The 16436-nt window shown below is 43.8% G+C and overlaps 2 protein-coding genes and 1 pseudogene across 9 annotated transcripts in view; 2 read left to right on the forward strand and 1 right to left on the reverse strand.

The window, feature by feature from the left end:
• Positions 1-16436, forward strand: part of GTF2IRD2B (GTF2I repeat domain containing 2B) — a 360110-nt gene that overhangs the window by 238029 nt on the left and 105645 nt on the right. The window lies entirely within an intron of this gene.
• RCC1L (RCC1 like) overlaps positions 1-16436 on the reverse strand; it is a 32222-nt gene that overhangs the window by 5488 nt on the left and 10298 nt on the right. For 6 of the 7 annotated variants that reach the window (XM_081054266.1, XM_081054262.1, XM_081054268.1 and 3 more), the window contains exons 7-10: positions 8399-8580; positions 4173-4260; positions 3156-3329; positions 719-804 (exon numbers count right to left, since the gene is read on the reverse strand). In XM_081054266.1, the coding sequence (XP_080910392.1) occupies positions 719-804; positions 3156-3329; positions 4173-4260; positions 8399-8580 (530 nt within the window). The other variant, XM_081054264.1, reaches the window with a different exon arrangement.
• LOC308500000 (large ribosomal subunit protein uL11-like) lies at positions 11449-12169 on the forward strand (annotated as a pseudogene). Its single transcript has one exon. The product of its transcript is annotated as a large ribosomal subunit protein uL11-like (transcript).

Below are 16436 nucleotides of genomic sequence, written 5' to 3' on the forward strand. Positions count from 1 at the left end.
ACCAGTACTGGTGGCTGCCTCTGGGACAAGACATGGTAAACTTATTTTTCATAATGTGCTTTGTACGAAGTACACATGCTCTGCACTCAAAAAAATAAATAGCTTGTTTTTAGGAGAACTTAAAAAAACTCAGTAAACAACACTAAGATAAACTACAAGTGAAGGAAGAACTCTGTTCCCCTTTAATTTTGAAAGGAGCCTCTTTGTCTAACTGCGTCCTCCCCTAAGAAAAGCTTTTAGTTATTCACTTTGGTGGCTGTGGTAAGGTACTCTAAATATTAAACATCCTGCTTTCTTTTACATTTGCTGTAAAACATTCCTTTGCACGGCCTCTGTAAACAGCTCCCAGCATGCCAACTCCTTCCCTTCAGAGCCCCCCAGGCCTCCCACCGCCTCCCCGCACCTGGCCTGCAGCCTGCTCCACTCCGAGGCATCGCTCCACCTCCCCGAGGACAGCCTCCCACGAGCCTTCTTACAGGGCGCTGTGGGACAGGAGCCCCACGCAGGCCGCTGCCTCCCTGAGCAGCGGGCGCCGGGCGTCCGGTCCGGCTCCTCACCTGCACTGCCTCACCTGAGGCAATGGGGCAGGAGGAGGGCGACCCCTGGGAAGGGCGCCAGTTCCCGGGAGCTGGTGCTGGCTCCGCTGCACAAGGGGCGCTGCTGCATCACATGAATCTGCCCTGGGGGCAGCCTGCACGCCCGCCCAGCCCAGCCTTACCCTCCATGGGAAATACTGGTCTTCCAGGCGGCCGATGCCCAGGCACCCTCGGATATTCTTGCCCCACACAAACAGCTCTCCTTTGTCTGCAAAGAAAGAAAAAGGGGCTTTGGTTGGGAGTAGGCCAAGGACACGTCTTCAAGAAGAGGAAGGACCCTGCATGAGAACATGCTTTCTAGAACCTGGTACAAACACAGCCCAATGTTAAACTTCCATTTCCACCAGGCGTGAATGCTTTCTTCTGCAGGGGAAAGCACGCTGCCTCCATTCCAGAAACCTGTCCAAGCCCAGACTGACACTGTCCATCCCAAGGGAGATGAGCATGCCCAAGGAGCCATGGGCTAAGGTGCCTGGTGCACACGGTCCCTCTGCGTGCCCCTCATGCATCTGCCCCGGCCCAAGACCATGTGCAGGCAAACCCTGCTCTCACAAGTCATGAGATCTGACCATCCTCAAATCCCAGGCACATCCTGGCCTTTCTAATGTGACAGAGTGAGGAGTAGGACGATTGCTCATTCCTTGACTGGAGTTCCATGTCTCAAAAGCATTCGGTCAAGTGACACATGGTGACTAGGCACCTCTCTGTGCCAAGACTAGGTGTGTGTCCCAGGAGCAGGGATAGCACAGTGACCGAACATTATTCCTATCCTCATGGGACTAGCTGAACAGCTAAAAATGAACAAATGCTCAAACCGAGATATACTGTAAGAGGTGCCAAGAAGGAAAGGACAGGAAGGTGCTACAGGAGACAGCCCAGGAGACGGCATTTAGACCAGGGCTCTGGGAACGCCCGCCTCCGGGACCGCACCCCAATCTGGTGGGGCCGCCTCCCACACCAGCCTTTAGTCCACATCAGCTCGGGCACTCCTTGGCACAGAAGCGCCATTCGCCACCCCACATGTGGCAAGTAGAAGAAAAGACACGGAGAAGCCAGGACGAAAATAACCTGGGCTGATTAAATAAGGAATCCTTTTGTTAGGAGCTGTCAGAGCCCCCCGGTCTGACCATCACCCGTGGTTCTCCACCCTCAGATTTTACGTGTCTAACGGGACAATTCAGTCTGGCCCCCAAAATGGTAGCAGACCTCAGGGTAAACCAACCAACTCCAACTGCCAGCTGGCCATATATAAACGCTGGGCACACAGACGGGGAGAAGCCCCAGACTCTGACGCTCCTGCTACTGAGAGGCAGTAACTGGCGCGTGGGGGTGGCTGTTGGGTCTTGGGGGGGACGTCTAGCTAGGCATTTCATTTCAGCGTGACCCAAAATGGCCACATGGCATGACAACAAAAAGAAAAGAGTCTACTCTGGTGGAACATTTCATATGGATTTCCAAGTATGTGACTCTGCACATAGTTTAAGCCTTAGACCAGTCTGGAAAACAGATCCCTGACACCTCCAGAAATAGTCCACAATGACTCTTACTTACTAAGTGGCAGTAGCTTTAAAACACTGATGTGAACTAGACTCATTTGCAAATGGAAGGGGCTGGCCATGATGTAACAGTCAGGCAAGACTCCACCCACCAGCACAATGGTCCACACGACAGCCCCCAGAGCCGAGAAGTCAGACAATACTGAATGGTGGGGATCTGGAACAGTCCTCAGATTAGCACGGGGCCAGAGAACACAAACAAGGATGACCCGAACTGACTGTCCCAGGCCAGATGTTCAAAAGAAAACAATTACCATGAGATGAAAAGGTTTTTTTAATTGCAAGGAAATACCGAATTTACTTGACAATCACAAAATGAAATTAAATTAATACAGTCTGACAATTCAAGTCAACTAAAGAGGAACAAACTGAACCCACAGCCACTGTGGTAGAATGAGAGATGTAATCAAGAGGGCTGTAGAGTAACTGGATACGTTATGGCTTTGTAACTTGGCAAGTCTTTGAGAAAACCTCCATTCCAGCCTCCCCTTTGATCATTCTCTCCCCCAGCACTTTGGAGAAATCGGGCAGATTTACTTCCGCAAAACCACAGGATGGTCTTACAAATCTGCCCCTTGTCATCCCACATTCCTGGGTCAGATCGGGGTTTGGGCTTGGCCAGGCAATGGGATTAAGCCCCACACATTCATTTCCTAATTACCCACCATGGGTCTGCCAAACCTCTGCTGGTTGCCCCGAGCACCCCAACATGACTCAAGGGTCTCCTCTCCGATCACCGACTGGTGTCCTCTTGAGAAAATTCACTTTCACATTAGCCTAACCACAAACCAAATGAACCGAAAACAAAACTCCAGGATGAAAAAAAGGCATACATTATACAACCTCAAGCCAAACAACTTCTGGAGTAGCCACTCTCTTTAACTACCCACACAAGGGTTCCGCTCCACGGATGGATGGAAGCTAAGAGCTGCCCACAGTTGGGGGCTGAACCTGAGCGAGTGCAGCTGTCAGTCTTCGGGGCTGCACAGGCTTGGTCACTTACTGGTGAGGGCAGCAAAGTGGCTGAGTCCACACCGAATGCGGGAAACCTGGACTTCTGGGCTGAACTCCGTCACGCCAAAGAGAGTGGGTGGAATCATTTCTGGAAGAGCAGTTTCCACTAGGTTTGGTCCTTTCCCAAGAATTCCATAGCCCCAGACAAAAACATGTCCTTCTCCTACATTACAGGAAAAACAAGGGTCAGTAAGTCAAACCAAGAGCAGCCCTCACTCACTAGAAATTCAAACTGTACCACCAAGACGCGTTATATCCATATGGATTGTTTTTCTCCTTGCTTGGCAAGAACATGCTGACAGATATTTAAAATGTTTCTTTTCTCCTCTTTCAAATTCTTGCTTGTGGACGATGTCTAGCCAGCTCACCAATCTCAGAATATAAACTTCCCACATCTTGAGAGTAACCTGGACGGGAGCAGTCCATAAATTACCCAGAAACCCCATGTGAACGCAGGAGAGCTTTCAAAGGACAGTTTTTCCTAACAGCTCTACATTTCATACTGATCAGAATACCAAGCCAAGTACTGAACAACTTCTGGCCAGATTCCTAAAACCCTTAGAAATGATTTTTTGGTTATAGAAAGTTTAATACTCATCAGTGGTAACAGATGTGTAATCCCAGAAGCATGGGTCTCAGTATCGAAACGCTGAGGCTCTCCTCCTATCTGCCTTTTGTTTCTTGGCACAGCCGCCCTGGGGAAGGTGGAGAGGAATCTCTGGCCCAGGCTAAGGGACAGGGACAAAGTAGTTTGTTCTCCACTCCTGAGGACTGCTACACAATTACTACACCCTGTGCTATCTAATTGTCTACTTATAAATCACAGCCACTATCTTTCTGTCAAGAATACCACCCTCTATTAAGTGAACTCAGTCTAACTAGATCTCCCCCAGCCGCATTCCCTTCTTTGACCTGAGGTCAGCCGCCTGTGAGTCCAATGGAACCAGCCCTTCCCCACCCAAACCACCTACAGCTGCCCAGTGAACTGCCTGCAGGAGGGTCTCACCATTTAACACAGCACAGCCGGTCCCACCACACGCAGCTTGCTTCACCTTGCCTATTCCCGAGAATGGTAAGCACCGGGGCACGTTCACCTGAGTCAAAGGAAGGGTCCACAGTTAGGAGCAAAAAACCGCAAGAACCTGGCAATATTCTGGTCTTGTGTACAGAGTAGATAAGTTCAATCATTTACACCACAGATATTCCCCAAACATTGAACATACGCTAACCATCTAACTGTTGGGAATACGAGGGGGAGCAAGAGATGTGGTCTCTCCCTCAGAGGCTAGTCTAGTGGAGAAGCCAGATGCCTGCCCAATTTAACATAAAATTAATTTGTGCTGAATGCAATGGAGGAAAGTACAGGGTCTCTGAGAACGAATGTCAGAGAGACTGATCTAGTTTGGGTGGAGGCAGTTGGGGAAGGCTTCATTTCTCCTGCAACCCGAAGGACGAGTAGGAATAAACAGACAAGGGAGAACAGGGTATTATTCCAAGCAAGGGAGAGGCACGTGCAAAGGGAACGAGAGAGCACGGCACGCTCAGGGCGGTTCAATGAGGGCAGTGGCTGAAGCAGGGCCCGTGGGGGAATGTGGTACAAGACGCAGGCGGAGGGAGGGAAGCCAGGCGTACAGGACATCAGGGCCACAGGAAGGGTTTGGTCGTCACCTAAGCACCCTGGGGCCAGTAAGCGCTCTAAGTAGGGGAGAGACATGGTTTCTAGAGAACATGGCAGACATGGCTGACGTGAAGAACCAGGACATGGGATGAGCACGAGTTCACTCTCGGACACACTGAACTCAGTGCCTAGAGATGGCCCCGTGGAAAAGTCCACTGCTACTTAGTGATGTCTGCAACACTGACACTAAGCTGGAGACTCATTAGCATAGTTACCATATGGATGTGGTAACCCATGTGTTACCCATGCAGCCATGGGTGTGGGTAAGGTCTTCTAAAGAGGGAATACAGGGAAAAGTAGAGCAAAGCCCATGCCACGGGATCGCCAGCATTTAAAGGCCTGACACAGAAAGATCCAGAAAAATGAGACCAAGAAAGAAACCAAGAAAGGCAGAGAGCACTAGGAGAGTCTAGTCACAGGGATGAAAAGAAATATTTTTCACAATTCATGCTCAATGTCAAATGCTGCTGAGAGGTCAAGAAAGATAAAGCTTGTAAAATGTTCTCCAGGTTCTTTATTAGTATTTTTAGCAGCATGGCGGTCGCTGGTAACCCTAGCAAGAGGCACTCCACAAACTGGTAAGGGTGGAAGCTACGTGGAATGGACTGAGGAATGAGAGACGAGGAAATAGATAGTAACTGAATGCAGCTCCTGAGAAGGGAACAGGAGGTAAAGCAAAGGGGTTGGAAGTGGGGAGAACGGGAGAGGGAGGAGTCCACATAGGGCTTTGTAAAAAAGAAGACATGAGTCAGGGGTAAAGACTGACGAGGAGCCAGTCAGTCTTTAGCAGGGAGACTAAGGCAGGGAGAGGCTCAACTTACAGGAAAGAAGGCCCAGCAGGTGGAGTATGGCTTCTGGGAAGGTGGCAGGAAATGGGATTCAGAGCACAGAGAGAAGAATCAGCTTTATAAGGAAGAGATACACCTCCTCCACTGCTAGGGAAAGGAATGGGCCCCAGTGGGCACAGACACAGGTAAGTATGTAGGAGTCACAATGAGAAACTGAGGGCATTCTCATGTGAGAGCATCTGTTTTCGCTACTAAACAGGAGGCACGGTCTTCCGCTGAGTGAGATGGGAGGGTCAGGGCTTTGGAGAATGAAATGTAGCCTAACACTTCGTTTTCCAGTGGGATTTGGTGTTGGCACTTCTACTGAGGAATAACTTTGGAAACAGATTTTAAGTGCTTCAGTGACAGCCACGAATCTTTGCAGATTCATTTTCAAGTAGAGACAGCTGAAAGATAACAGTCCCAAAGCTGACTCAAAAGGAATCAAAGGGCTTCCTGGTCCAGAGAATGTACGCCTAGGTGAAGTGGGGCTGTCAGGACTGGGGCCTGGCCTCTGCTGCTGGGCTCTCGGGGAGCTGCTTCACCTCACTGTGCTCTGGCACCGGGCCCTCAGCAAACACCGAGAAATACTCTGACAAGGAGCCCCTGGAAACCACCACTGTTGTCGCTGACAGGATGAGGATCAGGCCACAGTGAAGAGCCATGGCTGTGATAATCCCCGCCCCCCCATTCACACCCACGTGTAATCTCCGCCCTTGTGTGGGGGCTGGACCTAGTGCCTTGCTCCTAATGAGCAGAACACCAGCAAGACTGAGGGAAGGTCACTGCCAAGATTAAAATATAAAACACTGGCTCCTGTCTCCTGGCACTCTCTCTTGCCTTCTCGTTTGCTCACTCTGATGAAGCCAGCTGCCATGTTGTGAGCTGCCATATGGAGAAGCCCACATGGCAGGGAACCAAGGAAGGCTTGGCCAACAACTGTTAGCTGTCCTACTGCCAGCAAGGGACCGGAGCCCCGCTCCACAGGCCACGAGGACCTGCGTCCTGCCAGCCATCACCAGTGTGGTCCTGGATGCAGAGCCTTCCCCAGCTGAACCCTAAGATGACTGCAGCCTCTGAGAGACTCAGAGCCAGAAGACCCCAAGATTCCTGGCCCACAGAAACTGTGAGATAGTAAGTGTGTGTTGTATGAAGCCACTAAGTTTTGGGGTCACTTGTCATGCAGCAATATAGGACAATGACACAATGCTGAACCTGTCCCTCACAGGGAGGCTGTGGGAGACATTTGTCTCAAGCCTAGGTACCTGGAAGAGCAGTGCTTCTCCTCAACACTTTATTTGCTATTTATCATACAGAAGCAAGGACTCATTTAAATGACCACATTTTCTTCTTTGCTTTGGCTACTAGGAAGCTCAAAGCCAAATCTGCAACCATTTCTAGCCACTGTGCCAGACCATGGAGAATGTATTTTTTCATCTCATTAGCTGATCTTTAGTTTCCCTTTGCACACATTTCTTTATCGTTAATACGTTTTTATTTTTTATTGTTTTCCATTCATCTCACATCTTTTTATTTTTCAATTACAGTTGACATTCAATATTATTTCACATTAGTTTCAGGTGTGCAGCATACGAAGTGATCGGGGCCCCCCTAAGTCTAGTACCCCTCCGACACCATATAGTTATTAAATTTATTGACTATATTCCATACGCTGTAATTTAACATCCCCATGACTATTTTGTATCAATTTGTACTTCTTAATCTCTTCATCCTTCCCATCCAGCTCCCCAACTCTCATGAATATATATTTAAAACCCTTCTGTATTTGTCAGAAGTTTTATGATATTAAGGAATGTAACATGGTTTTTAAATAGTCTTTACTTTCACAGATACATACTGTAACTTTTATAGATGAAAGTTGATATCTAGGATTTGCTTCAAAATAATCCAAGGCAGAGAAGTAGATGCAATTACAGACGCAACAAGACTGGCCATGAGCGAGTATGGGTTTTTTAAGGAGGGGAGAGCAGGGAGAATAAAACTGTCTGGAATGAGATAGTGGTGACGGTTGCACAGCCTTGTGACCATACTAAACACCACTAACTTATACACCTGAAAATCATGAGTTATATCTCTGTATTTTAAAATGGGCCATTAGTTGATCATTGTTGAACGTGGGTGACGAGTATATAGAAACTAAGTATGCAATGAGCTCTACTTTTTGTGTATATTTGAAGTTTTCTTAAATAAAACGTTTAATATTCTACTGTATTGTACTGACTCGCTTCGGTGAGAAGGAGGGGGTAGTAGTAAGGAGAGGCTACAGGCAGGGCTTCTACTGCTTCACCTGTGAGGGGTCGCCCAGGTGTCTCCACCGAGCTGCACACTCATGATTTGTGTGCTTTGGGGCCTAGGTGTCATACTGCCACAAAGAGCACACTGTGACATGACAGAAACGCCGGTAAACAGCCTCACAGCCCTATGAGAAGAGAGGGCACCCAGACATACCTAAAATAGTGCTTTAAACCAGGGCTATTTCACTGAAGTATTGATCATGATGGCTTTTGAACCTAAGCTTTCTTTCCAGGCCCCAATGAGATTGCCAAGAACTCGGAACCTTGAAGTTCCGAGTTTACAACACAATACGTTTAGGCCGTAACATCTCGGCACTCTGTACATCACACATTGGTGAAAAACCTCTTATAAATGGCCTTGATACACTGTATTGGCAAACCTCCCGGCACCACGCTGTAAGTGACCTCATACCTGTGTGGAGTCAGTGACAGAGGCCAGCTGCAGGTACTCGGAGTTGCCCCAGCCAAACAGGCCTCCGTCAGCAGACACAGCCAGGCAACAATCACCGTAGGTGGCCACCTGGACAACACTCACGCCGGCAAGGTCTCCACCCAGCCTGGTGGGTACGCTGGTGATATTGTAGTGACCCAGACCTGGCATAATGTAAATACTTGTTTTTAATGATTTATTCTCTTAACAAACACTTAACGTAGACTTACTATATGCCAAACACAGTTGTAAGCACTTTACAAATATCAACTCAGAAATCCCAACCTGTTATTCGCATATATACAACTTCCTTCTCCACATTCTCTCAGAGGAGGAAAAAGACACCATTGTAATTAGATCATTTAAAAACCCTTGGACTTTTCTAGGCCTGATTCAAGTTAGACAATTTCTCAAGATGAAATACCCCTGCACAATGAACCTAGGAGACCTTGCCTATATCACAACAAGCAATTACTAATTCACTGTTGAGCTTGTTTGAAAATAAAGGAAATCTCTAAAAGCCCACCCCACCCAAACCCCCATACCCCACTCGCCAAAAACACAATAAACAGAAACAGGCAAACGGACACGGTAAACAGTACACAGAGGAAAAGACAGGGCTTGCCCGAAGGACAGTGTCATTATCAGCACTGTGAGAGACGGTACTCCCCGGGCAGCATCCCGGGGCAGAACCTGAACCACAGACGCCTCCTCAAACCAGCTTCCTCACAGGGGCTCAGAGCAGCGTCAGACTGGCAGAACCCCTTGGCAACAGGCAAAAGCAAATCCAAATCCTCTCTGGAGGAAAGCATCTCCAACCCAGGCCCTTAGAGTTTCCACAGATGAAATTCAATAAAGTATGAAATCACAGTAAAAAATTACTAAACTCAGAAGGAAAGATGCCACGATAAGTGAGAGTAAAGAGAACCAGCAGATAACTGATTTAATCCTCCAGACTTCAGATACCGCAATTATGATACACAGAACAAAAACTAGCTCTGTGTGCAACGTTCAAAGAAATAAAAGCAGGAACAAGAGATAATTGAAAAAGGCCAGGTAAATCTAAAAAGGAAGCAATTAGAAATGAAAAAATACAGTTAAAGTTAAAAACTCAAATGCATGGACAAAAAGACAAACCACAATCTGGGAGAAGATATGCACAAGACTGTAACTGATAAAGAATTCAGATATAGAACATATAAAGAATCCCTAAAAATCAGTAAGAAAAAGACCAGTGAGTCAAGAAAAATGGGCAAAGACACAACATACATTTCAGAGAAGAAAAAACAAGATTGGTCAATAACACATGAAAAGATCATCACTCTCAATAATAATTAGGAAAACGCAAATTCAAGCCTCAGTGACATACTATTTCACATCCACCAGATAGGCAAAAACGTTGGGGTGCACAATACCAAGATTTGCCCAGGCTGTGGAACATCCTGCTGTTGTGGGGGCTACTTGTTATAAAGATTTTGGAAAACAATCACTGGACTACACATGCATATCCTCTAACCCAGCACTACCACTCATGGAATCTTCACTAGAGCTCCTAGAACTCTTGGGCATGTGTACATGACACATACAGATGGTCACAGAAGCACTGCTTATTCTCTGACAAACAGCTGTAAACCATACATATATCTATCAACAAGAAAAAGAATAAATTCAAGTGTGCTGCATGGTTGACTATCATTCAGCTATAAAAATGAACTACCTTCAGCAAAGAAACAGGATACAAATCAACACACAGAAATCAATTGTATTTCTATACACTAACCATTGAATAATCATTGAATAAAAAATGAAATTAAGAAATTAATTCTGTTTACAGTAGCATCAAGAATAAAATACTTAGGGTCATCATAACCAAAGAGATAAAAAACTTGTACAATTTCTTTCAGCAATCCAATATTGCTGAAAGAAATTAAAGAAGATACAAATAGATGGAAAGACATCATATGTTCATGGACTGGAAGACACAATATCGTTAAGATGTCAATATTATCCAAAGTGATATACAGACTTAATGTAAACCCTATTAAAATCCCAACAATGTTTTTTCAGAAATAGAAAAACCCATCCTAAAATTCACCTAAAATCTTAAAGGACCCCAAATAGCTAAATGATCTTGAAAAGGACCAAAAGTTAGAGGATTCATTCACACTTAGTGATCTCAGCTTACTACAAAGCTACAGTAACCAAAACAGTGTGGCCCTGGCATAAGACAGACATTCAGACCAATGGAGTAGAATAGGGAGCCCAGAAATAAACCCTTGTTTACATGGCCAGATGATTTTGGACCATTCAATGGGAAAAGGACAGTTTTTTCCAACAAGTGGTGCTGGGAAAGCTGGGTATCCACATGTAAAAGAATAAAGCTGGACTCTGAGCTAACACCATATACAAAAATCAACTGAAAATGGATCAAAAGACCTAGACATAGAGCTAAAAGTATAAAACTCTTGGAATAAAATAGAAGGCAAAAGCATCACGACATTGGATTTGGCAATGATTTCCCAGTTATGACCCCAAAGACATAGGCAATAAAAGAAAAAAATAAGTTGTTAAGAGAGTAGATCCTAAGAGCTTTCATCACAAGGAGAAAAACTTTTTTTCTTTTATTTTTATTGTATCTGTATGAGATGATGGATGTTAATTAAACCTATTGTGGTAATCATTTCACAATACATGTAAATCAGGCCATCATGGTGTATACCTTCAACTTATACAGTGACGTATGTCAATTTATTTAATAAAACTGGAAAAAAACTTTAAGAAAAAATAGACAAATTTGACTAATGAAAATTAAAAACTTTTTGTGTATCAAAAGACACTATGAACACAATAAAAAGGCAACCCACAGAATGGGAGAAAATATTTGCAAATCAAATACCTGATAAGAGATTAACATTCAGAATATACAGAGAACTCAACAACCACAACAGAACCAAACAACCCAATTAAAAAGTGGGCAAAGGACTTGAACAGATATTTTTCCAAAGAAGATATAAAAATGACCAATAGGCACATTAAGGAAATGCAAATCACAAATGAGATACCACTTCACACCCATTAGGATGGCTACTATTAAAAAAAAAAAGCAAAAAGCAAAACAGTTTCGACTTTTTTGGAGGAGGCCAAGGTGCAGCTTTCTTATCGTCCGGAATCTGGGTCCATCTGACACCAGCCTCCTCCACCACACCGCTGAAGTTCGACCCAATGAGATCAAAGTCGTAAACCTGAGGTGCATCGGTGGGGAAGTCAGTGCCTCATCTGCCCTGGCCCCCAAGATCGGCCCCCTGGGTCTGTCTCCAAAAAAGGCTGGTGATTACATGGCTAAAGCAACTGGTGACTGGAAAGGTCTGAGGATGACAGTGAAACTGAGCACGCAGAACAGACAGGCCCAGATTGATGTGGTACCTTCTGCCTCTGCCCTGATCATCAAAGCCCTCAGAGAACTGCTGAGAAACAGAAAGAAGCAAAACAACATTAAGCTCAGTGGAAATACCACTTTTGATGATTGTCAACATTGCCCGACAAATATGGCACGGATCTTTGGCTAGAGAACACTCTGGAACCACTAAAGAGATCTCGGGGACTGCCCAGTCTGTGGGCTGCAATGTTGATGGCCGCCACCCTCATGACATCATAGATGACATCAACTGTGGTGCAGTGGAAGGCCCAGCTAGTTAAGACTACAAAGGAAAATATTTCAATGAAAGATCACTTGGCAAAAAAAAAAAAAAAAAACCCAGAAAATAACAAGTGTTAGCTAGAATGTAGAGAAATTACAACTTCATACGTTGCTGGTGGAAATGTAAAATTGTGCAGTTGCTATGGAAAACAGTATGGCGGTTCCTCAAAATTTTAAAAATAGAACTACCTTATGATTCAGGAATTCCACTTCCAGGTTTATACCCAAAAGAAGTAAAAGCAGGTCTCAGAGAGATATTTGTACACCCATGTTCACAGCAGCATTACTCCAACAGAAGCAACCCAAGCATTCATCGATGGATGGATGAATAAGCAAAATGTGGTGTATACATACAAGAGACTGTCACTCAGCTTAAAAAGGAAGGCAATTCTGACAGACGCTACAACATGGATGAACTTTGATGACATTATGCTAAGTGAATCAAGCTAGTCACAGAAAGATAAATGCTGTATGATTCCCTTATATGATGAGGCACCTATCGTTGTAAAATTCATAGAGGCAGAAAGTAGAATCGCAGTTGCCAGAGGCTGGGGAGAGGGAGGATGGGAGTTAACTGTTTAATGGGTATAAAGTTTCAGTTTTGCAAGATGAAAGAGTTCTGGAGATGGATGGGGGTGATAATTACACAGCAATGTGGATGGACTTAATACCAATGAACTGTATTTTGATAAATAATTTTAAAATGGTAAATTTTGTTATGCGTATTTAACCACAATTTTTAAACATTGAAGAATAACTAAATACAAGTTACAGGCTAGAATTGGCCTCCTCACCTGTAAGGAGAAAAAAAAGGAATGAACCAGATGCTTATACCTGAATCTTAAGAAACATAGTGTTGAGTTAAAACCAAGTTACAGAAGATATACACAGTATGACCCCTAAAATTAGCAAAATTAGTCAATACATTATTTAGGTGTGTGTGTGTGTGTGTGTGTGTGTGTGTGTGTGTGTGTGTACATCTTTTTGTCCCTTCAAAGAAAGGAATAATAGAAATAAAATTTAGAATGGTGGATCCCCCTAGTGGGGGAATACAACCATATGAAACAGGAGAGTTAGCACACAGGTAGAATCTGAAATACTGAGAATGTTCTAGGTCTTAAATTGAGAATCTCTAGGTCTTACCTAGGGAATGTGTTAGGTAGTAATTTCACAAGTTGTTGATTTTATTATCATTAAGTTTTGTAATTTACATTTATGTCACATATCATTTTTGAGATAAAATTCACATAACAACGTCACCATTTTAACCATTTTAAAGTTTACGATTCCGGGGTTTTTAGTATACTCATGATGATGATGTGCAATTATCACCACTAACTAATTTAAGAATATTTGCATCACCCAGAAAGAAACCCATGTCCATTTGCAGTCATTCAAAATTTCCCACCTCACCCAAGCCCTGGCAACCACTAATCTTTCTGTCTCTATGTATTTTATTCTGGACATTTCATATAAATGAAATTCCACAATATGTGTCCTTTTGTGTCTGCCTTCTTTCACTGAACATACGGTTTTCAAGATTCATCCATGTTATAATATATATCAAGACTTCATTCCTTTTTATGGTTGAATAATATTCCATTGCATGTATATACTGTTTTGTTTATACATTTATCAGTTGATGGATATCTGGGTTGTTTCTACTTGGCTATTATGAAGAATGCTGTGAACATTTGTGCACAAGTTTTTGTGTGGACAAATGTTTTCATTTACCTTGGGTACATACCTAGGAGTGGAATTGCTGGGCTATATGGTAATTCTACATTTAACTTTTTCAGAAATGGCCAAACTTTCGCACAGCAGTTGCACCATTTTACATTCCTATCAGCAATGAAGGTTCCAATTTTTCCACATCTTCACCAACATTTGTTATTTCCTGGGTGTTCTTTTGATAGTAACTATTTTAATGGATATGAGGTAGTATCTCATTGTGGTACTGATTTGCATTTCCCTAATGACTAGTTATTTGTGTATCTTTCCATGTGGTTATTGGCCACATGTATGTCTTATGTGAAGAAAGACCTACACAAAACTTTTGCTCATTTTTTAATTGGGTTGTTTATCTTGTTGTTTGTCTTGTTATTGAGTTGTAAGAGATACACAGATGCTTATCTAGTATCCTTATCTGGATATTAGACCTTCATCAAATATATGATTTACAAATATTTTCTCCCATTCTGTGTGTTGTCTTTTCACTCTATTCATAGTGTCTTTTTTTTTAATAGAAACTTGACTTCCTTTTTTGTTTAGATTTTATTGGGGATGGGGAACAGGACTTTATTGGGGAACAGTGTGTACTTCCAGGACTTTTTCCCAAGTCAAGTTGTTGTCCCTTCAGTCTTAGTTGTGGAGGGTGCCGTTCAGCTTCAAGTTGTTGTCCTTTCAGTCTTGGTTGTGGAGGGCGCAGCTCAGCTCCAGGTCCAGTTGCCGTTGCTAGTTGCAGGGGGCACAGACCACTATCCCTTGCGGGAGTTGAACCAGCAACCTTGTGGTTGAGAGGACGCACTCCAACCAACTGAGCCATCTGGGAGCTCAGCGGCAGCTCAGCTCAAGGTGCCGTGTTCAATCTTAGTTGCAGGGGGCGCTGCCCACCATCCCTTGGAGGAGTTGAGGAACTGAACTGGCAACCTTGTGGTTGAGAGCCCACTGGCCCATGTGGGAATCGAACTGGCAGCCTTCGGAGTTAGGAGCATGGAGCTCCAACTACCTGAGCCCCGGGGCCGGCCCCATAGTGTCTTTTGATGCACAAAAGTTTTTAAATTCATGAAGGTCAATTTATCTATCTTTTCTTCCTTTGCTTGTGATTTGAGTGTCATATTTAAGAAATTATTGCCTAATGTGAGATCACAAAGATTTACACCTATGCTTTCTTCTAAGTTTTATAGTTTTAGCTCTTACATTTATGGCTCTGATCCATTTTGAGTTAATTTTTATAGATGGTGTAACAAAAATTCAAATTGATTCTTTTGCACATAGACATCTCCAGTTGTGCCAGCAGCATTTGTTGAAAACACTATTTCTTCCCCAATCAAGTGGTCTTAGCACTCCTGTCCCAGAAATAACAGAGCACAGATACATGGGTTTCTTCTGAACACTCAGTTCTATTCTATTGATCTATGCCTATTCTTGTCCCAGTACCACACTGTTTTGATTACTACTGTAGCTTTGTAGTGAATTTTGAAATCAGTGTGATTCCTTTATTCTGCAATTTTCGGGGGCTATTTGTGGTCCCTGGTAATTCTATATGAATTTTAGCATCAGTTTGTCCATTTGTGCAAGTAAGGCAGCTGGAATTTTGATAGGGATTGCACTGAATCTGTGGGCCAATTTGGAGAGTACTACCTACACACTGTCTTTTGTATATACTATAATACTATAAATTAAAAAAAGATTTTTAAAAATTCAAAATGTTGAAGGTTTAAGAAAGAAAGAAATGGGATGTTCAGACACAAAGTACAAGGGAGAAGGAGAACAACCTTTAAGAAAGAATGGTCACAAAAGCCTTCACTGAAGACACCTACACTAATGCCTACAGGATGAAAGGGAGAACAAAAAAGAGCGTTCCAGGCTCAGGAAATGGCATGTGCAAAGGCCCGACAGCAGCAAAGAGAAGGGCAGCTCCAGAAACTGACTGCAGGGGCCCATGTGGCTGGACTCAGCCTGGCGAGCAAGGCAGTGAGGCCGGAGGGGGTGTGGCATGTGACAGCAAGGTTCTGGAATGGCACCGGGAAACCATTAGCCACGGTTATCTTCAGCAAGTGGGGCTTTTACACTTCACCTCATTTCTGTGTAGGCTGTCAAAATGTATGAACAATTTTATTATGTTTATAAAAATACGCTTTTTAAAAATGACCCACACAAGATTTTAAAAATAGACGCTTCACCTTTACAGTTACCAAAGAAATGTACCTTTAGAAAACTAGCATAGTAATTAAATGAGCACACTTAACTGGACAATTCTCATTGCCAGAGAGCCTGTGATGAAAGTGGTCCTTCTGGACATTGCTCATGGCAGTATAAATTGGTAAAACTTTGGGGAAGCAACTTAGTAATACATTCTGAAAAGAAAAATATTCCAAGCCTTGAGCACTCCTGAGAATTTATTCTAGGGCAAAATCCCAATGAAAGAAAAAGCTCCATATGTATACATAATGGCACAAAATCTCTAATGGCTACTGCCCATCCCTCCCCAAAAATGTACGTCTCCTGACAACAGGGTAATGATTAAGGAACTGTTTGATTAAATGATCAACTGATTACATGATTAATTTAACTTACAGTAAATTAGTTTCAGGTTATATC

Source organism: Rhinolophus hipposideros, assembly GCF_964194185.1.
Source record: "Rhinolophus hipposideros genome assembly, chromosome: 7".
NCBI classification, from domain to species: domain Eukaryota; kingdom Metazoa; phylum Chordata; class Mammalia; order Chiroptera; family Rhinolophidae; genus Rhinolophus; species Rhinolophus hipposideros.